At 40.0% G+C, this 25,897-nt stretch overlaps 2 protein-coding genes and 1 pseudogene across 6 annotated transcripts in view; 2 read left to right on the forward strand and 1 right to left on the reverse strand.

The window, feature by feature from the left end:
• The first annotated feature begins 4,788 nt into the window (after nt 1-4,788).
• prr35 (proline rich 35) lies at nt 4,789-10,672 on the forward strand. The gene is made up of 4 exons (XM_044337972.1): nt 4,789-4,854; nt 5,509-5,564; nt 7,615-9,211; nt 9,368-10,672. The coding sequence occupies exons 3-4, from the start codon at nt 7,803-7,805 to the stop codon at nt 10,191-10,193; spliced, it is 2,235 nt and encodes a 744-aa protein (XP_044193907.1). The 5' UTR covers nt 4,789-4,854; nt 5,509-5,564; nt 7,615-7,802; the 3' UTR covers nt 10,194-10,672.
• Nucleotides 10,673-12,796: 2,124 nt separating this feature from the next.
• LOC122971318 lies at nt 12,797-18,178 on the forward strand (annotated as a pseudogene).
• Nucleotides 18,179-18,500: 322 nt separating this feature from the next.
• si:ch73-103b11.2 (centromere-associated protein E) overlaps nt 18,501-25,897 on the reverse strand; it is a 49,930-nt gene continuing 42,533 nt past the window's right edge. For 4 of the 5 annotated variants that reach the window (XM_044336774.1, XM_044336775.1, XM_044336772.1 and 1 more), the window contains 8 exons: nt 24,182-24,329; nt 23,985-24,090; nt 23,388-23,547; nt 23,198-23,305; nt 23,028-23,114; nt 22,754-22,916; nt 22,325-22,401; nt 18,501-19,909 (listed from right to left, as the gene is read on the reverse strand). In XM_044336774.1, the coding sequence (XP_044192709.1) occupies nt 19,838-19,909; nt 22,325-22,401; nt 22,754-22,916; nt 23,028-23,114; nt 23,198-23,305; nt 23,388-23,547; nt 23,985-24,090; nt 24,182-24,329 (921 nt within the window). In that variant the 3' untranslated portion in view covers nt 18,501-19,837. Of the gene's footprint in view, nt 19,910-21,998; nt 22,085-22,324; nt 22,402-22,753; nt 22,917-23,027; nt 23,115-23,197; nt 23,306-23,387; nt 23,548-23,984; nt 24,091-24,181; nt 24,330-25,897 lie in introns of all 5 variants that reach the window. The other variant, XR_006399279.1, reaches the window with a different exon arrangement.

Raw genomic sequence — 25,897 nt, forward strand, 5'->3', positions numbered from 1 at the left:
AGCTTCAGTGCATATAAACCATATTACAACAATGATGTAAGAATGTTATTAGCATGTTAAAGAATACTGTTGAGATTATAATATAATTTGAAGTCATAAAACACACTAGATGCTAAAGAAAAGCAAAGGAAATCACCAAAGGCATGACGTTGTTTTGTCACTGTGGCTGTGTGTTAGTAAAGCTGGGAATGGCTGTTGGAGTTGTTCTCCTTTGAAAAGGAGGGGAAAGAGGTAAAGACGGGAGGGGGTGGTGAATAATTGATAGTGGCTGAGAGCGATATGAGTTTAGTTAATGTGCCCAGCAGCACAGGCGAAGAGAGGAGCTGTTAGCTATTCAACCCCAGGCCTTAAACTAAAATGACTAAAATCCTGGGTTTGTAGTTGCTATTTAGTGATCCATCTTTCTATCTGTATATCTCTCAATTCACACAGAAAAATACATCTTGTCAGAATGTGCACGTTCTGAAAATTTCTCTTAATTTGCATGGGTTTGGTTGTGTGTGTGTGTGTGTGTGTGTGTGTGTGTGTGTGTGTTTGCAGGCATCTGCACAGCTGGATCTCCCTGGTAGCGGTGTTGTTCTCTCCCTCAGGTTCCTTTCTCTGAGTGGTAATAGAGTGCTCCTGTCAGCCTCCCCAGATGCCGCTCCATAAGGACCCTCAACTCTCTCAACTCGCCAGGAGAGTTCTGTGTTCACACTGCAAGTCTCAGCTTCTTCAAATTTCTACTTTCTGGAACTTTCTGGAAGAGTTAGATTGCTATCTGTTAAATGAAAAATAATAGTGCTGCAAAAAACAATTATTTTCATTATTGATTAATCTCTCGATTATTTGATTTAGTCGTTTGGCCTATTTTCACCACCTATAAGTGGTGAAAATGTAAATCACCATTTCACAAAGCTTAAGATGCAACCTAAAATGTCTCGTTGGTCCCAACAAACTGTCCACAACCCAAACATATTCAGTTTACTAACAAAGATGACTAAAGAAACCACAAAATATTGAACCAGAATATCATCATCATTTTCCTTAAAAAATTTCTCAAAGTGAGCAATTATCAAAATATTTGTTGATTAATTTTCTGATGATCCACTAATCAATTAATCAACTAATTATTGCAGCTGTAAAAATGATTTACAGAGAGGTTATCAGCAGGGAAAAAACAAATGGAAACAAAAAAGCAAATAAAAAAATGAAGAAAATAGGCACAGCTGAATCAAGATCCTGCATCATATCGCTCTTTATACACAGCTACTTAGTGAGAACACGAATAATTTGTCTCAAACTTGATTTTATTTTATTCTTATAGGGACCATGTACAATATTAAACATAAATGTTACCATTTGATGTATTATAGCAGAGTTATGTTAAAGCTAATTTTTATCTGCATTATCCTGGCAGGTCACAATCAAAACATAGTTGATAAAATATTGATTTAATTTAAAGACTGAGTGCAGACTATGTAATCAGTAATCCAATATTTTGTGCTTTCCAAATAAATCAAAATATATTGGAAATAAATTTGCCGTGTTTCTCAGTTAGCTGATTGTTTGTAGGATAGGGGTAACACTTTTTATCCACAAGGTGCAGCTAAGTCATTTGATAAGAAAACATCAAACAGACTCTAATGAAATGGTTCATCAATATTTGTGAAATGTGTGTAGAACAATGAATTGTTCGTGGAAATCTGATCCTGAACAACAGAGTGCATCAGTACTGGGAACCAATACCTCCACCAGTCCAATTGCTACAGTTTAGATTTCACTATGGTGACCCAGATGTCTACCATTATTTTTGAAGAGAGAAAAACATACAGTTGTAGTAGTTCCTCAAGCAAAAAATATCTATAAACTATAACCTAATATCCTGTTTTGAACTATCAGGGGCTGCTCTCCCTATTTCTGGAGCAGGTGAGAATCATGGACAGTGGAAGACTATGTACAGCCGAGAAAAACACATTGTTCAGCTGACATGGTTCCTCACCTTAAATAAAATTAACCTGGTTATTAAGATAATAATTTAACTTTTTATCCATATGATAATACAAAATGACAATGTTTTATTACTAAATGTGTTACAATGTGGCATCAAAGACAGTGATCTCTCTGGGAAACATTTGAATGTTGTTTTTGTCTCCGTACCTTCTCAAAACTCAGGTCTCATGTTAACTGTATGTATATGTATGCATATTACAAGTAATGCAGTAATATTTGTATTGATGATCATTAATTTGATTCAAAGGGAAAACATCACATATCGCTCAATTATTCCCTTTTGCCTCGTCAAACCTGAATATTCCCTTTTCCTCCATCTAAATAGCTTTTATGTTATAAACATATTTTCCAACACTGTACAATGTCATATATATAGTACACTGTCTATCACATGAAATATTTAAAGCCTAAACACAAATTTTATGGCTGTACAATTCAGTCATAAACACAACATATTTGATTTCTCTGGAAACCTTTTTTTTTTTTATAAAAGGTTAAACTAAAATTCTGTCTTTACTTTATAATGTGCATTTATAATGATGGACCCACAGGTGAGTGGAAGGAGGCTAAATGGCTAAATTACTGTAAGAACGCCAGACATTGTAGATGCATCTCTCATACCAGCATTTTCTCTCCAAACCACAACAGACTTGTGGATCAGACAATAAAGAGGCTGAGGGAAGTGGCAGCGCTGAAGGAATCAGTCCTCACTTAGCACACTAACACTTAACAGGAGAAATTGACACCGTCTCCCAAGTGTCTCTGTAGTTGCAGAGAAACAGTCTCTTACTCTCAGGGAAAAAAAAAAAAACTGACATCATCTCCCATGTGTCTGCGCTTTAAGAAGAGGAGGATCTTTCTCTTTCACTTGCTCCTCTTCCTTCTCTTCTCCTTCCTCCGTGTCACAGTGCACTCCTGTCATTCCTCCTGATTTACCAGACATCCTCTTTCCCCTGCTGTCACATTTGGTACAGATGGTTAGGCTCTATGGAGTGGCCTGTCAGTCTCCATTTGGCTGCCTCAGTGTGACAGCGGGCCTGATGGCTCGTGAAGGGCCCCCGACTTTCCCAGCACACGGACACTGACATTTCTCAAGGGGGCCTCGCATGCGCGCTTCCCAACCAGCCAGCGGAGAGAAATGAAGAACCTGGAGTTGACCCAAAGCCCTCCACAGGCTAAGAGAACCAGGGATAAAGAGAGGAGGGAGAAAGAGTGATTGGGGATTGAGAGGGATGCAAGTGAAAGGATGGGGTTGGATTTAGACAAAGACAGGGTAAGAGGACAGAAAGAGGAAGAGATGGAAGATGAGCAGGGGATAGAGGGATAAATATGAAGGACAGGTAGAGTGGGAGAGTATAAGAAGAGTGAGTCTGAAGTCTCAGAGGAGACATATGTCAGTCATTGCCTGTGGATGTGATCTTACAGCTCATGTCAGTAACCTATCCAGTGCCTTAGCGCTGTACTAAACACCTCCTTCTAAAGAAAGGTCGCTTCAAATGCCAGCAAAACAAGGCTGTTGTTGGTGATGCAGGTGAAGTGAAGTGGAAGAGAGGAAAGAACCCCCCCCCCCACCACCACCACCACCACCACCAAAGACAGACTTCTACCTGAATAACCTGCCGTGACGTTAATACTCACATGTGCTGCATTAGGGATCATGCAGGTGCGCAGAACAAAAAGGTGCACACACATGATCACACAAATTCACAGGTCCATCGCTGATCACTGCACACATAAAGACAGACGTGTTCCCGTTCTTCTGATGCTATTAATACACATTTTATAAGACGTGTTTCCTCATGTGACATGAATATAACGCACCGCAAATCACAAAGACGGATGTAGAGGACAAAAAATGGTCTGTGAGTAACTGCATATTTCAGAACAGAAAAAGGGAGAATAAGAAGCTCTCTTGTGTGAAATTTGTCATATAAACAGTTTCTCTGCAGCAGATAGTTTCAGAGTTTCTCTTATCTTTTGAAATCCCTAGTTAACCTGCATTGAAATTAAAGGTCTATACTGTATTATTAATTACAGACTAGATAGATAGAAAGATAAAATGAAAACAATTAGGACTACAGAACCTCACCAAGAGTCAGATCTCACATCAGTTATCTCTGCTGCAAATCATCTTCTTATAAGCATTTTCTCTTAATCATATAACTGCTTTTATAAAATATTTTCTCTAATTGAAGACTTAGATTTGAAGAATTATCAATGACAAATTTGTTTTTAGGTTTTATGTTTTTAAGTAAAACAGTAGTTTCAGTTCTAGATTGGTTAGGGTTTTTTTTTTTTAGCAGGGAGGTTATTAGAAGAAATACCTCTGCTGTCTCCTGGAAAACCAAAAAATAATGCTTCATTTGAACAAGATCAAAAACTAAATGTAGCCTTGCAGAGATAAGATATTGATGAATAGGCTGTATTCCAATCATAAACTCAGAAAATGTATGAAATATAAACAATTTTTCACTTTTCAATGCAAGATTTTGATTTGAAAGCAATAAAACAAACATGGAGCTATTCTGAAAATCCTCTCATCGTGCAGAAATTAACTCAGACAAATGTCATGTCGACCCTCCACTATAAGAAGAAGCCATCACTAACCTAACCTTTGCCAATACTGTGTAGGTTGTTATATTGCATCCTGGCTGCAAGGTAGAGACCACATTTGACAATCCAGGGAGAGGGAGGAGGGGTAGTGTGGGGCGGGGGGCTGCTGTATTGTAGTGCCTCCGGGCAATGCTCCCAGTCAATATATATCTCCACACTCGCTCCTGCGCTCCCATTTGAGCGGGACGCGCTGCCCTCTCAGTGCCGCTGCAGAGGGGTGACAGCCAGCCACACCGGGACGCTCTCTAGGTACGGATGAATACATTTCTTCTCTTTTAAGTAGCTCATAGCATGCAAGTAGATTAGTTTATTAAGCTATAGCTTGCAGTATTTTAACAGGAAATTAAAAACGGGGCCTGATGTGCATGGTGCTTTTGCTTGCACTGAGATCTTGCGTTTTTAACCTGCTAATCTGCAATTTTTCAAACATAAAAGTAAGGTTTCAATGTGAGCTTAAATTTTTAGTTTTGTTGCAAATTATTTAAGTCTAAGATTAAATTTGGCCACAAGATTATAGTTATGGAGGAAATTAAAACATGTTTTCCAAATCTAAACTGCATTGTCACTAATTTTACACATTTGTAGCATTATAAAATGCAATTCAAATGCATATTACATTTACTTTTATGAAGAATTTTGAAATATTGCAATAATTAATCATCAGATTCAGCTGGTGTTTTGCTGACAGATTTGCATGCCAGACAGGCAGAAAATAACTTTTCTATTCACATACAATAAATTGATGGTATGTGTTTGTAGGAAATATGTTTGGCTAAAAATGGTTTGATTGCATCTTGAAATTAAGGCTAATTATACTGAAAACTGACCATGAAGAGGCAATAACCAGGTGATGATAACTGACAATAAAACTGTTATTTTTAAATCCTCTTTCTTCTTTTCCAGGACTTTTCTTTTCTCAGAGAGAGACAACCAACTCATCATCCATAAAACCATCTAAGGTAAAGTTTTTAACATAAAGTATATATATTTTTTAAAACCTAAGAGCTTAAAAACTATTTACTTTACAGCACTTATGTGCATTTACTATCTGTACAAATAGCCCGTCCCACAGGCTGTCAGTGGTGTGGTTGCTGTTGCATGTAACTTGTCAAAGCTTTTAGTGTGGTGAACCTCCTTAATTTCAACAATAGATGTTCAAGCGGTTAGGCTTGTGTGATCATTAGCTCTAAAAGCTTAAAACAAGACCGCAGGGTTTGGATATGGGGCAGCGGGGGGGCCAAAGTGCACAGTCAGTGCAGAGGCAGGCGGATAGCAGTTGCCAGAAGTGGAAAAAAAATCTACTGTAAAAATGATTTTTATTGATTGGCTCGTAGCAGCAGCTGTTAGGCTCCATTATGAGCTCAAAGCCCAGGTCAGAGCCCTGGGGCGGACAAGTGAGCCAATCAAATGGTCAGGCACTAACGGGCCAATTCTGAGGGTCCAATTGGGAAAGCGGTTGGCAACAGCCTGCCATCCTGTGTTAGAGTCACCGAGTCTTTCATCATCACCCTTCCTGCTGTGGGTTTCACAGATGAGGTTGTCCGCTGTCTCTCAACATAACCGGCCATCCATCACCTGTTTTTACCTCACTGGCCTTTATTTCAAAACTTTATCATGAGCAGTCTGGGTTATAAGGAGAAGATTAGTTTGTGAAGTTTATTTTCCCTGAACATCACACAGACTTTTATCTTTGAATGACCTGAGGAAAAAGACAAAATAAAAAGCCTCAAAGCAGAGTGTTTTAAATTGAGGAGCACACTCCTTCATCTTCATCTTCATGCACCGCAGGGTTCACCCAAAGGCTTGGCTTAAAGTATAATAAGGATAAAAAGTTTCTTTGATTCAACCAACAAAGAAAAACATTTATTGTTGGAAATTTAAATTTTATTTAAGGGATTAGCAGAGATGGATATTCATTAAACGTATGGCATGGAATACAAGTTAATTTTAGAAGATGAAGAGGAATAGAAATAAAAAGAGAGAACGCAAGAAGCCGCTTGTAAAGTGACGATAGTGAGCAAATTCAAAGGTACTGCAGGTGTACAAGCTACTTGCAATACATTTTGTAGATTGAAGAAATGTGATTATAAAAATAAAAATAACATCAACTATATGGAAGATAATAGATTAAAATCTCAGAAGATTAATTGGTGCTGAGTGGTTTTTGGCCTCTCTTGTAAGACATCAAATTACAATGTCAGTCACAAGAATTACACCCTTTTGCTTACAATATATGTCATTCAGCATTTAAAATTTATCCTTGTAATGACAAATGTAACCTCTCATAATCCATGCTTTCATTCCTTATCAAGTTATGAACCAACTCCAATTACAGAGGTAGTAAGACGAGACGCGTACAGGAAAGTAGTTGAACTTATGCACCATGTCCTGACCCAGATCCCAGTCCTGGCACTAATGACGCCCTATAGGCATGACGCCAGGCTCTCATTAGGAACCAGGCCTCAAACCCCCATCTCCTCTCCCTTCCATACCCGCTGTACGCAACCCTCAGCCTGGCCGTGATGTGCCTGTAGCCGGCCTCCGAGGGTCTGGCCCCAAACTCAAGCAGCAGGCCTTTGAGTGTTGTGAGACCCCCTGCACAGGTGCAGAGTCCCCTGTGACGACCCGTTTGCCCCCCAGCCCTGGGCCTTGCTAGCGCCTGGTACTGCACTGGAACTAATGAGTAGTGGCAGGTACAGTGAGAACAGAGCATCGTGGGCCTCCCTGCAGTTAGTTTAGTGGCAACCCTCAGCTTAGGCAGACAACAAATGCGCTCTAATAATACACATATGTGCATAATGATATATACCACCCTTCAGTGCACACTTCATCAGATATTTAGACTTCTTAGAGAGCTGTTTCAGCAAACTCATGAAGAACGAACTCAGAGGTGAAAATGATAAATATTGGTGAAAGATTAAATATTTTATCTATTGTTCCTGAGTTGATGTTTTGCTTTTTTCAAGAATATCACCTTTATTCATATCAAACTGTCTTGTGTGTTCACAGGTTTTACTCCACTTTTATCAAGAAAATGCTCTTTTTCATTCCCATTTACCTGCAAAACTGAGGAAAGACTCACGGCGAATGAAATGAGCCCTGACACAAAAGATAGAAAATCTAAAAATCAGTCTTGAATTGTTGTAATTCGAATACAATCACACAATCTTTATAAAAATCAAGACTCTAATTCCATCATGTCAAAGGACGACGCTTGTAAAGTGACATCTGCCAGCAAGCACAAGGAGCGCAAGCCCAAGAAGCCTCACTATATTCCACGGCCATGGGGCAAACCCTACAACTACAAGTGCTTCCAGTGCCCCTTTACCTGCATGGAGAAGTCCCACCTGTACAACCATATGAAGTACAGCCTGTGCAAGAACTCCCTGTCTCTGCTCATAGAGTCAGACTGGCCCTATAAAAAGGGCAACATCCTGCACCCGGACCAGCTCCGACCCTTTCAGCAGGGACACGGCATCCACGCTGCTGGCAAAGATGAGCTGGAGCAGGTAACACAGACTGAGGAGAGACAGATGCAGCGAAGGAGTGTAGAGGAGGAAGGTGAGGACAGGGAAAGCCAGGGACCAGAGGACGAGGAGGAGGGAGAACGAGGGGAGGGAACAGAGGTTGCAGGGTTGACGAAGGAGAGCTCCAGTAACAACAGCGGCAGAGGAGACACTGCAGAGTGCGCCACCAAGAAAACCAAACCACCAGAATCAGAGCTTCTGATGGCCGACATGCTCTCCCTTGAAGACCAGCTTTTACGAGCACGCTCAGTGGAGGTGGAGGCCCAGCTGAAACATTATAAATTATCCAAGACATGTCTAACAACTCCTGGGCTGCTGTCAGAGCAGTGGCGGCTGCTAGCGTCGAGCCACACTAAGGCCAAAGCTGAAAGTGCTCAGCCCCGAGTGAGTAGTTCAATCCCCTGTTACCCTCCTCCACCAAACCTGGTGGATTACCAGGATCCCACTGGACTCAACCTGTCAGTTCTTGGGGTGGGCTATCCCATCAGCCCTAGCCTCTTCTCCTACATGAACTCAGCTATTCCCTCCGCTGCCACGGGTCTGACTGCTCAGACCCACGCACAGCTCGCCCAGCTTCCCTTCCTGGCGTCTGCCGCTCAGCTGATGCACCCAGCTTCCAGCACCCACACAGACAGAGCTCTTATCCCCCCTCGGCTCTACTACCCCTTCCTGTGTGAGCACACATTTGGACCAGCCTCCAGTCAGACCGATGCCAGCAAAGCACTCAAGACATCCTCAAACAGTCTAGAAACCAATCCCTTGTCTAGTTTCCAATCCAAAGTCAATCTGTGGAAAGTGCCTGCTTTGCGGCCAGGGACCACCACCGTCTCCCCCGCTGGTTGGGTGTCACCTCAGAGAGAATCCCCAGACCAGGCCTACAGGCTGGCGGATAAACTGCAGGTTACAGCCAAGGAAGGTAAAGCAAGCTGGGGCCTCAAGAGAACAGGAGCCCCAATGGGGAACCATGACGCACCTGTGGAGAAGAAGCCAGCTATGGGCTTTACTTCGGACCTTCTGAAGAATATTCAGACTGCATCTACTCTTAATATGGCATCAGATAAACTTCTCTACCATGGAAGGTGAGATTCTCATCATTTTGTCATTTATCTCTTTTTAAAATTATTGTTATTTGCATTACTGGTGGTAAAATGAGTTACAAGAGGAAGAGTAGGAGTATGAAAATATATTTGTTCTTTTTGTATGTTTTGTATCCTTAAAATTCCTCCCATTTTTAGTTTACAGGATACTCAGCTTCAGACCCGGCCGTCTGAACTGTGGCACAACGATCCGCTCACTAGTCCCAACAGTGAAACAACCTCTCTTCCTACTTCTGGGGGACCCAATAGCCAGGACTTGACTGCTGCCCGCACAATGGGGGAAGGAGCTTCAGAGTCAGTGGCCGCTCTTCTCAGTGACCTCTCCAAGGCCTTGCAGGAGTATCAGGAGGCTGAGCGTAAAATCTCCCACCTAGAGAAGGAGGACCTTCCTGCCCAGCACCACCTCTGGGAACACCTGAGCAAAATCCGTAGCGAGCTTTCCCACATCCACCAGGCGCTGGAGCGGACAGCTCGCCAAAGCGACGGGCCTCTCGACCTTTCAGTCAAGAGAGACTCAACAGATTCAGTCGGTGATCTGGGCCTGAGAGAGGATGGCAGTCTCAAAGGCAACACGACAGAGACAGAAGAGGAGGATGAGGAGCTGGAGGAGAGAAAAGAGGACGAGGAGGATGAGAGTGAGAGAAGGGTGATGAAGGCTTCGCTAGAGAGTCGTAAGCAGTCGTTGGACATGCTGATCAAGATGAGTCAGGCAGGTGCGTCGGTGGTGAACACAGAGGTTCTCTCTCCAGGTGGTCTCAGCATGAGGCCCAGTCCAGCTGAGGCCTTATGGCCAAGCAGAACTACTAAGTGTGAGGCGGACTCCAGCGTCCTGCTCTGTCCTGACGGCCGATCAGTGGTGTTCACCGACATCCCCTCCTCTGCCAAAACCCCGAAAAGGCCACCGTCCATACAGCGATTGGAAGCACAGTGTCCTCCAAGTCCTTTGACAGCAACAGACACATAAACCTCGGTTCCTGTAACATAACTGATTCTATATGATTGATCAAATGCAGTTGTCTATAAAATTACTGGCATGCCTTTGATTTTCACTGGCTGGAAGAGGACTGTCACTCTTATTCTCAGTTTAACTTCACAAAAACATTTTGCACCTTATAGAACAAACAGAGAATGAATGACAAAATATTGAGAGTAAAGTCTCACAAATGCACTATGGATAAGACTCTCCTAAAAATGATTTTAAATGTAACATCAGCACTTATTTCCATTAGAATAATTTGACCAATTAAGTCTTTTAAAATCATGTTGAGAGACAATCTTTTGAATGGGTTTGTAAATAATGTAATTTTTAAAATAAATGTAAGTAAAATGTTTTAAAGGGTAAATGGTTTTATATGGATGTCATGTCGGGCTTGATTTCACTTGATGAAAATAAAATGTACAATACACACTGTATTTCTTGGAATAAACTGAGTAAAAAACAAATGTTTCATTCTTTTTATACAAGCGGGACAATAAATGGGAGAAAGAGAGGAGGTAACATCCATATATCGGAGGAACACAAGACATAAATAATAAGAAAAGATATGATTGGAAAGGCTCTGAGAAAATGCTATCATCACTATCATTATGATTTAGAGTATAAATGAGAGATAAACAGATTCAAAGTGGCTGCTAAAGGTGAAGCAGCTCCTTAAGCTAAATGGCCATCAGTGGGGTTACTTGTGTCTGGCTCCTTAATTCCTTAATCCAGGAATCCAGGACCCCCACCCCCACCCCCCACAAAGGTCAGGGCTCCAGGGCCGAGCACCACATTGACTTAACAGAGGAGTACCTGTCTGCCCCCGGGAAGGACGCCCAGCGCAGTGCTGCCCTGCGTCCTGTGGCCCCTTCACCACCCTCACACTCCAGACACAGCAGCAAAGGTCAGCTGCCATAACTACAAGAGTCTCGGTGGATGTTCAGTCTGAAGAGGTCAAAATGCCTGTCTGATCTTTTTAACTTTTTTCTATTTATATTTGATACTGGCTCAATATCTTAATTGAGTTATTACTGAAATAACAGTTGTAATTTTATGTACCACACTTACATCATTCTCTATGAAGATTAAGCTGTTATCCAAACAATTATTTGCAAATAGTTTGAATTTAAGGCTTCATGCATAATATATATATATTAATAAATGTTAAACATATCAAATAGAATACATGATATGTGCACCACAGTAAAAAAAACAAACAAACAAATTTTTCAATTTTTCAATTTTCTAAATGCCATTGGCTTCCAGTTACAGAGATGCTCAGTGTTTCACAGACACAGATTTTTGGGAACATTCATATAAAGTTTTACGTTAGTCATGTGTAAAGGCACCCAGACATTCAAACTGGTCCCCAGTTCAGAATTTCCCCTGAAAAAATAAAATATTTCAATGTTAGCACAAAGTCTATTACTGGTTTGGGGTTTGCTGCTATATGCCAAGTTGGATGCTCTGGACAGTGAATATACCTCACCATCTCTCTGCTGTAGCCTTATGAGATCAGGCCCCAAGCTGATAGCACCCTCAAGTGGACAAAAGATTTAAAGCCACATGAGTTTAGCTCATTCGCTCTCATGTCAGCACTAATACAGTGACTGAAAAAAAGCAAGCAAGAAAGAAGCTGGTAGTGACTTTGACTCTCAGACCGAACCAGTGTGTTCTTTAAATATCTTTACCACAAATAACTGGCCAGTATAACAACTGTTTTCAGCAGTGTGAACAAAGCGAGCGCACACAGCATCCTTCCTCAAAAAGAGGCGATTACTTATTTAGACAAATTCAGAGTACTTGATGGCAGTTAAATGGGGAAGTGCAGTAGCATAAATTAAACCAGCATAAGAGGAGCATAAGAGGAGCATAAGAGGGTAAGTTCTCATATTTCACAATTAACAGACAGGTGACAAATTAAAGGAAAAACCAACATAAAGTGTCTTAGTAAGGTGTTGGGCCACCACATGCTGCCAGAACAGCTTCAGTGTGCCTTGGCATTGATTCTACAAGTCTCTGAACTCTACTGGAGGGATGAACACCATTATTCCTAAAGATAATCACTCATTTGGTGTTTTGATGATGGTGGTGGAGAGCACTGTTTATGCCCTATGGATGGGGGCATGGTCATCCTGGAAGAGACCACTACCATCAGGATAGAAATGTTTCAACATAAGATAAAGGTGATGACTCAGAACAGCTTTGTATTGATTTGCAGTAACCCTTCACTCTAAGGGGACAAGTGGACCCAAACCAAAACAGAGCCTCTGGATCCCCTCATTGTAGGGGTCAAGCATTCAGACCTTGAACTGTTTTTCCTTAATTTGTCACCTGTCTGTATATGTGCTTAATGATCAAAAACTACTTAAGTTAATTTACATATTTGGATTTAATAATGTTACAGAGTTGGGGTGGAGAGGTAACACAGTATTGTAATTGTTCTTAAAATTATTATTATTATTATTATTATTAATAATAATTTTTCATTTCAAAAACTACTCAAGAATCTATGCAATTACAAGAAGAGGTTACTTATTTATCAAAACAAAAATAGCTGGAATTGATTCCTTCCACTCTTGTTCCTATCTACTTTAAATGTTAGATTCATTAAATCAAAGGAGGTATGTTTTACAGTGAGGAAAGCCTTTAACATTGGTTTCGTCTTCAAGAAAACTTCAGTGCAGCTTTGTCAACTTCCCATTAATGCACACGCTTTTTTATGTTAACATGTTTTCAGATTTCTTAGTCATTCTTCTGTGCAGTCTGTGCCAAGGTGCTGTCAAGCAAAATGATACGAGCGGTCCTGTTCCTTCTTTTGCTCAACACCCCGGCCTGCTGTGGTTTTGGCTTTAAAGGCTGCTCTCAGAACTTCCCCATGACTGAGACCCTGTGGTGCTTCAACCACAACATTGCTAACCTCTCTGATGTTGTTAGCATGATCCCAGATAATATAACAACAATCAACCTGTCCAAGAACAAGATCCAAGTCATCCCACCTGGATCATTCAGTCATGTGCTCAGGCTCAAACACCTGGACCTGAGCCAGAACAAGCTGGTGTCTCTAAAAGGAGGAGAATTCAGAGGCTTGGACCTCTTGGTTTCTCTCAATCTCACCAGCAACAACATCTCACACATCCGCTCCGATGCATTTGATGGACTCGTCAGGCTACAATCCCTCCTTCTGACCTATAATGCACTTGTTACAATCTCTCAAGGTATCTTTAATTTCCTCCCGCTGATTCAAGAAGTCAACCTGTCTCTGAACATGCTCAAGGCTTTCAGCTGTGAAGAGTCTGGTGGCTCCTCCACTCTTAGGCAGCTCGATCTTTTAGCAAACAACATCCGCAAGTTAAATGTGAGCTGTTTCCCTGCCCTTGAGTACATCAGGTTGTCCAACAACTCCGAGCTGGAGCTCCAGGCAGATGTTTTTGCCTCCAACCGCAGGCTGAAGAGTCTGCTTCTCCAGGGAGTTAAAGCAGAAGTGCTGGTGGGACTTTCTGAGGAGACAAAGAGGAATCTCTCTTGGGTGTCATTTTCTTTGTTTGTGGAGAGATCTCCATTTACCATCTGTGGATTGCTGAAAGGAATGGACCAGCTTGAGACAGTAGAGGTACAAGTACTTGTTTAAATGCAGTATTTCTTTGCTTATACACCGTCAATTGCTTTATTTTGTGACGGTTTCAATATGTTTTAAAGTAATTTCATGTAAATTTAACTTGATGCAGGTTGACTTGAAAGGATCCAAGTTACCTCAGCGTAACTCCAGCCTCCTGGACTGTGCCACTCCACAAGTGGTGTTTATTGTGCATGCAAACCTTGGGAATGTCGCCCAGTTGACATTGGGTAAAGGAAACACAAGCAGACTCTATCTCATCAACTGTGGGCTGAAGGAGATATCTCGTGCTACATTTGACGGTTACAGTAGACTGAAAACACTGCAGCTGAATCAAAACAAGGTCGTCATTCAGCAGGATACTTTTCAAGGCCTGACCAGTCTCACCTTTTTGAGCTTTGACAGGAGCAAATTACGAGACATTGACCCCAACTGGTTCATCCCTCTGAAGAGTCTGACTCGCCTGTCTCTCATGAAAAATGAAATCACTGAGTTGACACCAAAGGTATTCAGTGCCCTCACCCAACTTGAGCAGCTCTACCTGCAGTTCAATCTGCTAAAATATATCACCAGGGAGCCTTTCAGTAAGCTACGGAAGCTGAATAAGCTCAACCTCAGTTTGAACATAATTGATTTCATTGAAGAAGGCTCCTTCCGAGATCTGATGAGTCTCAGGTAATCAGAATTCTCTACTTGTGTGTTTATCTTTTCTCAAATTTGTTCTCTATTAATGTATTGAACACAGTTGTCTGTCCATTAGGTACCTGGACTTAAGTGGGAACCGCATCAAGAGGCTGACACCATCCATTCTGTCTGGCCTGATGAATTTGAAGTCATTTATTCTGTACAACAACCGTCTCCATTTTAGATCATATGAAGCTCCTTTCATCAGCCTTACTTCTCTGGAGGTATAACACATTTCTTCAGTCAGTTATTAACACCTCTTGACCAATAGAGGAAAAGAGATGCATTTTGTGTGTAAATCTTTCTTTTTTATCTGTCTATCTTCTATGTCCAATTTGGAGTATCTGGAGATGAACTACCAGGGACCTGGAGGTCGAGGCATCGGTAATATTGGACCAGATTTCTTTCAAGGTCAGCGTCAACTTACCTCACTGGCCATCGGGCACAGCATCAACGTCGACTTCCATTGTGACGCCTTTGCCCCTCTGGTCAGACTGAAGTACCTGTACATAGCAGGGGTGATTATGAAATCGACCAACCTGAGTGCAGTGTTGTCCCCTCTGAAAAGCCTGAAGAAGCTGACTCTTTACAGGGCAGACCTGGATACTCTGCCTGCTGACCTGTTGCCTCCAGATAATTCACTGGAAATCCTCAAAGTCCAGTCAAACCACCTCCATACTGTGAACAAAACGATGCTGGACGTTCTGCCGAGGTACAGAAGCTACTAAATTATCTAGCAAGCAACTCTTAAATGATAAATTCACTTATTACCATCATTTATGACTGTGTAACACAATTTCACTGTTAGCTTTAGTTTTGAGGAGTTTCCCTTTGTACTACAGTTTCTCACAGAGCACAGACCAAAAATCATGAAACCTCTTTTATTTCATTTATTTTTAGTAACTGTTGGTTTGAAGTGGGCTCAATTGGAAAAAGCTGCCGCTAATGTTGTCAGCACTGTCAATCATATTAGATCAAACCACGCCCACACAGTCCAAAGGAAATATATTAGCAGAGTTTTTGAGTGTTGAACCCTCAGTTAATAACAACTATGAACTTAGTTCTTACTTTTTTCCTCTTAAACTTTGACTGTTGCTTATATATTTCATGAGTATTTAATTTTATAGAGAAATACTTAAGATTTGTAACCATTTTTTCAGGGGCTTTAATAATTTCCCTATTAGACTGCAGTGAGAAGCTGCAGCACAGTGGACATTTTGTCTTAATTACAGGTATCAATGAAATTATGCTTTTTATGATCATAAATGATGAGCTAAAAACTTCATAATCAGGCCAAGGTTGAAAAACAGTGAACGTATCCTCAAACTCTTTGAGTCTAACAGACCTTGCAAATGTTTGTCTTATGCAGCCAGTAACGTACAGTATATTCAACAAAGCCAAAATTATTTTTACTTTCTACACTTCAATTAAAGGTATAGTTCAGTTAAAAAGAGATCAGTTTATCTTTCATGAAAAATACACAAGCTCTCAAAGTTTATGAATATAACCCTATTTCCCTTTGCAGATTTAATATGTTAAGCAACCTCACAACCTCAGTAACTGACCACCTAATAAACTGACACACTGTTTGACATCTGCATCACAGAACTAGAATGACAATCACTCTAACACATAAAAAATTGTGCAAATTTTCTTATAAATGAACAGCAACAGAAGCATGGTTTCTGTGTTCACAGTACTAGGAGTGATAGATATCGATATAGATAGATATTTGGAATAGATTTAAACTGACTTAAACTGTATGTGTGACTGTGTATCTTTCCAGATTGCGTGTTTTGGACATTACGGAAAATCCACTTACCTGTACCTGTGACAATGCCTGGTTCAAGACCTGGGCTGTCCACAATGCTCATACACAGGTAGGACAAGCTGTAAACACTGTGACTTATATTCACTGTTATTATCGGAGTAAAACATCTGTAACTTACATATATTTGACAGCTCAAATGATTCAGTTGTCTTATTTTTCCTGTGTTCCAGGTGTCCTACCTGTACGACCTCCAATGTGACAACGACAAGAGATCTTCCTATCTGTGGCAGTTCGATGATAAAGCCTGCTCCTTCGAACAGATTTCCTTCAATCTCTTCATCACCTTTTCTGTGATGGACGTGTTGTTTGTGTGTGTGTGTCTGGTCTGGCACACACAAGGCCCTACCCTGCGCTACCTGCTGCTCATCCTCAAGGCAAAGGTACATGGGCGTAAGGGGGCAGCAAGGCCCAAATTCCAGTATGATGCATTCATTTCGTATAGCTCCAAGGATGAGGCCTGGGTGATGAGGCAGCTGGTGCCCAATCTAGAGAAGCCAGCTTCTGGTTTACCGGGGCTCAGGCTATGCCTCCACCACAGAGACTTCCGCCCGGGTACTGCCATCTTGGAGAACATCGAGGCTGCCATCTACAACTCTCGTCACACCATTTGTATAGTGACACGTCACTTCCTGCGAAGTGAGTGGTGCTCTGTGGAGTTTCAGCTGGCCAGCCTGAGGCTTCTGTGTGATGGCAGTGATGTCCTGCTGCTGGTGTTCCTAGAGGAGATACCTGACCACTGTCTGTCTCCCTACACACGCCTACGCAAGATTGTACGCAAGAAGACCTACCTGCTGTGGCCAGAGAAACCACAAGAGCAGGGCGCTTTCTGGGTCAGACTGGTAGATGCTCTGAAAGACAATGAGGATGAGGAGGAGGAAGGAAGAGGAGGAGAGGGAGAGTTAGCGCCGCTAATTGGCTAGGCCAAATGCTAACTATTTGAAATACCCATAATTAACTTTTCGAGGCCTGGCCAGGCTGTTAATTACTTCATTTGACAAGAAATAAGTAAATAATAACCAAGGTAATATGAAATTGTTGTAGTGGAATTACTCGGTAATAACAAGAAAAACAACAAATAGCCAAAGTAGTGTAGTGACAATTTCTTGTATTGAATTGGCTTATAGTTACGGAGTAACACATTTTTAAAAAATAACTGGGAAAACTCTTTCTAGACAATAAGTTGTATGGCTTCATGCTGCCAACACTTAAACTACTGCTTCCAAATAAAAAGTCAAAGCCACACAGTACTTTACCTGAGTACATTTTCACATCCTGTATTATGTAATAGGAATTGTTTGCCATATATGTGGTTGGTTTCCACATTAAAATGATAATTACCTTTCTGTGGTTTGTAACATGTAGTAAATGTTCTGAAATGTGTTTCCTTTTAAGTATTTTCCAATTAATAATTGAAGACAAGGGAAATACCAAGAAATGCCATGTTATTACCTTCCTATGGCCTGTTAAGTGTTATGGGCGCTGTTTCTTTCAAAGTGGCAGTTTATATAATATAAATAAATACCAGGAACACACCTTTCTATGGCTCATATATTTACTTTTTTCACATTTGTGAGCAGAGACCTAAAATCATCTCAACCTGCTTCAGAAAACCTGCTTCTGTACAACATATTTGTTAAGAGACCGGTTTTAAAAGACCATATTTGAGTTCTATTTTGGTTTTGTGATTATTTTAGAAATGCTGTCTTAGCTATGATGATATATAGTATAGTGAGCAATAAGAATGATTCTTTCTATGCTTATTTGTTCTGTTCCTTATGCCAAGTGGTGAAAATAATTACATTTACTGTCCATAATCATCAACTGGCGTGCTGACTTAAACTCTTGCTTCCATCTACAGATAAATTCTGTTACTTAATAAAGCTGGTTTTTTCCACCATTGATGACTTAATATATAATAAACTGAACTTGATAGAAAGTTAACTACACGAGTATGTTTCATTTCTTAGGGATCTGTCTTGCTCCTGCTGTTACACTGACTGATAGACAAAACCAAAAACGCTCCTTTCTACTTTCTGATATTGGCGGCCATTATCACCATAGATGTTTACTGCAATCTTGCAAGGATTTCCTTTATTTCAGGACACCACAGTTAGCCAACACAGGGATGTTTGAGGGGAAAAAAGGGGATACTGCTCCAACATTTCCAAACACTTCATTTATTTGACGTTATACATTCAAATGAAAATAAAAAATATTCATATATATTCCATATAGAGCTAGTGAGCAAGGTACAAGTTTAAAACAAAACACAGAAGTTTTCCGTGTGGCATACGTATATACAAGGCGTGGTTTGAATACTATACAGTGTGTTTCCATAGCTGCACAGGTTTCATGGATGTTTATATTCTTCACTCAGTTGAGGCACGACTAGATTTCAGTGAGAGGTCGAGGGATTGGGCCAAGTGCTTCAAGACTGCCGCTTACAGTAAAACAATTCAATCTCAACACCTAAACAGTAGGACTTGCAAAGCAAAGCTTATTAGTGTTAAGAGTTCCACACTAAAGCATAAAGTAGGAAAATGAGGCAACATGATCATTCTGCAATTCAAATTATACTGTACAGTCATGCAAAGTCCTAAATAGTTTTTATGAGATGATACTCTCACACATCAAGTCAAAACTGAGCAAACACAAATTCAGGTTTTAATAAACTTTAAAAAAAAAAAAAATCCAGTATCACTAACAAGTCACGGCTGTTCACTAAATTTGACAGAAGTCATGATGTTTGGTTGCACTGCAATAATCGACTTGAAGTCACTACACCAATTTGAGACAAGAAAAAAAAAAAAAGCTTCCTCAAGTAGTCAAGTGATAAGTGCAATCCCACCCCCCTTTCCCCCCTTCACACACAGACACTCCACTTTATAAAACTCTCATACATAAGCAAGTTAAGCATCACATTGTTTTCCACTATCAATCAAACCATAGTTATAATACAGCAGATGCCCCAACAATCAATAGCAAACCATACTCTTACATATATCCAGTAGTTATGTACAACAGAACAGGTGCAACATTAAACACATTAAAAACTATTAGATATAGAAATTGTAACAATAATAAAATACAGCAGATACTTAATTCATATTGGGAAATATATATTATTCATACTGTGTATTGCTGTCTGTTTTGGCGTTTTGGAGGATCAATAAAAAAAAAAATGCTGTCATGTATCCCTCTCACAGCTTATTTGACACATCTCCAGCTTGGACAGATTATATACCTAATGTTTTTTTAAAAGAAACCTAGACATGATTCATTCAGTAAAACTTTTTTTTTCCATGAATTAAAAAGAATATGAAATAAAAACATGACAACTTATCAGAGGCATGGAAGCAGCAGGTCCAGGTTTAGAATTGACCTTGATACCTTTTTTTCCCCATTTCCTATGAGAGTCATCAGCTGCTGCTGACACAGCCGTGGCAATCTGACCAAAAAAAACCAAGGCCAGGAAAGAGAACTTCGGATTCTTGAGATTTAAATCTTTTTGGAATCTTTCGCCTCAAAAAGCTTCATGCGCTCCTGCACAGTTAGTCCCTCTTTCAGGCTCTGTTAAAGGAAAGAAAACAGAAGATAAGGGATATGTGCGTGTAGAGAGGGGCATTAAAAACGACAAAAAACACACACAAACGCACCACAAAAACTCTCAGTATAGTCCATCCCAGACTTTTTTCTTCACTTGACAACATTCAGTACTTCAATTCAGGTCAAAATATAAGACATACAGGAAAACGTGGTTAGGCTGGAATATCATGCAACTTAACCACACCAGAGTAACTGCTTAGTGTGAACAATAACGAACAACAATTAAAAAATGTGAAGACTCACAAACAGACAACAACAGACAAAGGACAACAATTAACAGTAATAGGTTTTTACATTAACAGAACAAAACGATGTAGGAACAGATGAGATGTGTTGCATAAGAAAAGACAGCTTTCATTCTTTAATATCATCATCTGAGCTCTTTAATATCATCAACTGACACAACACTCAACACTAAACTCCTACTGCACACAAGATATGTTGTGCCTGTCAGCTCGTGGTCAGGGTCTGTCCCAATACCAACTGTTGTTGCAGCTGAAATGTCTGCCTGTCTAGTTAGGTAACAAAGGTAATTAAATACCAGAGACACAGTATTTTTCCTGTAGTCCAACTGCCTTTAATAAATCACTAAAGTGTATGCATACAGGCTCCCATGAACAGCTCACAAAGACACTTTATACTTTCAGCCTCCACCCAACACAACTGTCAACACAAACACCTCATGTGCAGTCACACTTCTGTCTGCTTCCTGTAAGATAATCAATACCAACTCAATATTTGGTGTCATGTCTGTCTTATACAACTTCCAGTTCTTGCATTTAGTTCCCCTTATCTGACCATCACTTCTTTAGAATCAGGGTCATCATGTATCATGAACGTCAGATAACCTTTTCTATTTCTTCTTTCCCAACAGACTAGACATTAATTTGCCTGCACAGACATGGTACGAGGCATCCTGGCAAGACATCTTCCTTAAAAACAGAACGATTACCACATGGGATTACAACATATAAAAGGTCAATAGACAGAATCCATCATGTTCTTGAAAGACAAAACTGATCAGTTGAACACACTTCTACACTGGATTAACAATCATCAAAATATTAATACAACAACATAGTAATTTCTCCAACAGTACACTTCTAATATATTTTTTTCCTCCACACAACACTTGTGGTTTTGAGCACTGAAGTGTGCGTTTCACAAGCTGCAAGGGATTTCCTACATCTGAAGAGTGCCAACACTCAATACAATTGATCCACACTTCTCCTAATACTGCTTTGAAGCAGTACTTAGAGTTAAGTTTATCCCACAATTCAGCATGGTCTACTGCACCACAACAATTCGGTTGTTGGTAGTAATTGATTATAAGCTGGTTTTAGAGCTGAAATTAATCAGCAAGCATGAATAAATAGAAATGACAGAATAGAGTGATGTATGACATGTTGCAACGTGAATATCCACATCAAAACACTATGAAATTATGGAAAAACCTCCATAGATGGTTATTAAATATCAAAACTCTTTGTTGAGACTGATACAAATAATATTTTATATTGTCAACATAAATATCATATTATAAGTTCTTTTATCAATATTCTGGCAATTCCTCTCCTATAGATTTTTATTAGAATGAAACCATTCAAAACACATTTATATATTACATGTCTTTGACACACAAAGTAGGTACTTGACTGCTCTCAAACACCATGATTGTGGGTATTGGGAAAGACCCTAAATCTGGAGCAAAGCCTGTGTGACAGTAAATATGAATGGGCCCACTGCTCAACTAGGTCTATATTGAGAAAACATTGTTTCATTAGGTGTTGCCAACATTTTCCAGCTTATAGCTTGGGCGAAGTTTGTAACGAGTAGGATTTTTGCAAGACGTTGTAATTCTAAAACTATAAATTTGCAAACCATCTCCTCTAAGAACTGTTAATGCTCACTCCTGTAATATTTAACCGAGGGGTGGACACTAAAATCAGCTCTTGGTGGTGCAGGTTGGGACAAAAGGAAAGGTTGTGGGGAGAGGGGGAGGGGACATCATGCAAGAACGAGCATGCTTTGCTCTACATCATGCTATACCTACAGCACATCTTGGGGCGGGGATTGGGGAGGGGGGATCACCCCACAATGGGAGTGTCAGCTATCCCATGAGACCTGTTCAGTGATAGACTGATGGACAAAACAGACAGTTGACAAACTTACAGGACAAGAGACTTTCAATAAAACTTACTGACCAACCGACTCGACACATTTCTACATGGTGGATGAGTTGCAACAATGATAAAGTCAGCGCGACAAAAGCTGGAAACGTCACATCACACAGCAAACTGAAATTCCATGTTTATTTTTGAATGTGAGACTAAATTCCTGCAATTATGGAAAGAAAAAAACAATGAATTCGACACTCACCTTTGACCTTACTCCTCTTGATTGCTTGGATTGTTCTTTTTTCAAGAAATCTGGATTACTTTTTGATTTCATTATGTCTAAAAACACACAACGAAAGTATGTCATCATTATCATGAACCTTAAGTGGCATACTAGCATCACAAGATCACTTCAAAACAGATACATATCCCAACTAAAAGCTACACTGATTATACTGAAACATAGTTGCAACACAACACACAAGTGACCATTGTTATAACTTTTGTAACCCAGTAAACAGTATACTGTATTTGCATGACACTTCCCCACTGTTGAAATATTCAAATGCAGCTACATAACACACAAGACACTTTATCTTGAATGGTCGCATTACTGAAATTTAAATAACATTTGGTTAATTAAATTCAAGTAGGGTTTACATAATAATCAACATCAACTTTCTCTGTTTACCGTATCCAGATGTAACTGTTCCATCGACAGTCCTCTCGCCCAACGCTTCTGTGGCGATAAGCAGCTTCTCTTTCAGTTTGCTGATGTCGCAGTCAGCCTTTGCTTTCACAATGCTGAGCTCTGTATAGATGTCTTTATATTTGTCTGTAGCATATTTCTTGTCCTGTTGTAATGAGAAATAATTGATACAGTTTTTGTAATTTAGATAAGGGAAACGAAGAAATACATGCCTTCTAAGAATTATTTGCAGTACATTAATATTGACTTTGCTTACCCTTAAAGCAGACTGCAGTTCGTCTTTCAAAGAGTGGATTTCCTGCTTAAGGTACTGGATCTCTGACTCCTTAATTCGAAGCAGCACCTACAAGATGGAGAGAAACACTCATAAGATTTAACAGCAAATCGTTAGTGTGTGTGTGCACATGTGCTTCTGTTTACACATACCTCCAGTTCATACACATCTTTGCCGTGGGTAAGTGGTGACAATGCTGTTTCACCGCTGAAACAAGAGCGCATCCGAGTGATCTCTGTAGTCAGCCGATTATTTAATTCCTGTTGGGAAGAATGAAGTTATTTATGTACCTGTGGACAGAAATGTGTTTGCATGTACGCGTGCATGTATGTGGATTCTGACCTGGTTGTGAGCGTTCAGCTCCTGGTTCTCTCTCTGACACTGCCTGAGGGCCTGCCTCTCGGCCTCCAGAGCCTGGGCCAGGTGAGCGTTCTCCAGACATTTCTGTGAGTACTGCTCTGACAACACCTCCAGTTCCCTCTGGATGGACTGAAGCTCCTCCCTAGACAGTTGGATCATCATTAGATCAACTTGAATTCTCATCTATCAAATGCATTAAAGGTTTTAATCCCTAGATGAGATTGGACCGTTGAATCATGTGATGGAGACTTTCCCAAAAGTTATTTAATAAGTTTCTCCAGCTTATGAGCCATGAACAAGCTTTTTGGTGGTTCTTTTTTACATTTGCAACACAGAGTTAACAAACTGTATAGACGACTGTTTGGGCATTCATCTAAGCCATACATATTAATATTTAACAAACATTTCAATCAGGGCTCATAGTTTAAACCTATGTAGTGTTTTAGGTTCGACTTTAAAGCTTTACCTCTGCATGCTAAGATCTTTTACATTTTTTTTCCAGATCAAGGAAAAGTCAAATGAACATGTAAAGTGTCAAGTTAAACAGTCTTGGTTTTGTTAAAAAAAAAAAAAACATACTCGTATTGTAATCGAAGTTCATCAATGTCAGAGTTCAGTCCACTCAGCTGGGAGCGCTGGGTCTTCTCCAGTTCCTCTTTGTGTGCGTTCTTCATCGCTTCAATAGCTGGATCAAAGATAGATCACACATATTTAATTATGCTGGTCTAGTTTAAACTAGAGAAATTCGGGGGTGGTAATACAAACAGTTTCTTTACCAGCAATTGTGGCGGCAGTCTCCTCAGCCAGTAGTCTCTCTCGCTCTTCCATAAGTTTGGAAATCTCCCTCTGATGCTGCCTCTGGAGGTCTTCAATCAACTTCTGGTGTGTTTCTTCCATTGCTGCAAAGCCACGTTCACACGTGGCCTAGAGAAAGAAAGGGTCAACACTGAGTCGTCACAAAATATTCTGTACTCATTGCCAGGATTTCTATTTTGTGACTCTAAATTCAGTACAATATCTACTAATATCAGACTACACTAAATGGTGTCATGCAAGATCACTGAGAGAAGCCATGCAAGCTTTTAATGATCTGAAGCCCAGCTATGTTAGTAAAAGAGCGAGTCAAAGCAGTGAAATTCTATACCAGCAAGGCAGCACTATTGTCAGTAATAAAGTGTGCTTCATTCTGTTACTGAATGTAGGAAATGGTATATCTACTGATGCCCGAATAAAAAGGCAATGTTGGAGAAAAAGTGACACGTTTTAGTTGAGTACAGTTATAATTTTATACTTTTTGGATGTACTTAAATGATTACAACCTGCTACGGATTGCTTTGCTTCGTTATGTAAAAAACTTCTAGGATGTCCCGAACTGATCAACAGGATCAGCATTTTTTCATGGCTCTGTATTGACTATATAAATCCTGATTCCTTTTCAAGCTTGTGTTTGCTCTGGATACCCAATCAGTCATAAATACTGTATTGAGCTCAGTTTAAACACTGAAACATCTGCTAACCCACAGTGTTACGCGTAAGTAAACAACAGAGCACACAGCAAGCAGCAGTTTGAATTAATGATCTGTCAGTCTGTGTCAGCAGGCGACATAATAAAAGCTAAACTCCAAAACATTTTTTGGATTTCAGCAACAATCAGGCGCACAATGTTTCTCCTGCTGTTGGTTGAAAACTGCAATTGACTACAAATGTGTGACTGCCACAACAAATCCACACTGGCTCATCATTTCATGGATAATACACATAACATTATTTAAAATATCATACAAATCAGTCCAACTGTAAAACAGGCCAGATGTTGTTAATGTAGAGCTTATCAGATATTAAACATATTTAAATTACTTTGATAATTTTTAATCTAGGATTACTGTGGATTAAGTGTGCACTGTGCAGCTATATTATGCAGTAATAAATAAAAAAATAAATATGTAATTACAGGACTAGGGGTCTACAACCACACTCTGTGGGGCTGTACTTAGGCACAGTGGCACTTTGAGCTAAATGCTCAGAATAACAATGCTAACATTCAGTACTGTAGAATGTGTACCAGGCATTTGGTCTGAGACTTAAGTATTGGACAAATTGAATTTTTGACCTGACGATGGCGCTAGATAAAAAGCCATCTACCTCGTCACCAAAGTTATTACAATTCATCCTGTGGGGAACATGAATGACTGTACCAACTGACACAGAAGTTCATCCAATAGTTGTTGAGATATTTCACTCAAAACCACACGTGAACTTTACGGTGGTGCTACAGGAAATCAACATTAGTAATTAGGATCCACAGTCTGGAAGCTATGAATGTTTACACCACTTTTGAGCCAATCCATCTAGAAGATGTGGATATACTGTAGTTCACATAATAATTGATCAATTTGACCTGCTGGTGGTACTATATGAAATGTCAGGATCAAAAAAGTCAGTAAGCTTCATTATCTGGGAACCATGAAAATCATATAATAATCACATATAAT

Source organism: Thunnus albacares, chromosome 20 (genome assembly GCF_914725855.1).
Source record: "Thunnus albacares chromosome 20, fThuAlb1.1, whole genome shotgun sequence".
NCBI classification, from domain to species: Eukaryota; Metazoa; Chordata; class Actinopteri; order Scombriformes; family Scombridae; genus Thunnus; species Thunnus albacares.

Excerpts from the sequence above, each read along its gene's own strand:
- prr35 (XM_044337972.1), top strand. The coding sequence starts at position 7,803 with ATGTCAAAGGACGACGCTTGTAAAGTGACATCTGCCAGCAAGCACAAG. Across the intron at positions 9,212-9,367 it reads AAACTTCTCTACCATGGAAG|TTTACAGGATACTCAGCTTC; the intron begins GTGAGATTCTCA and ends TCCCATTTTTAG.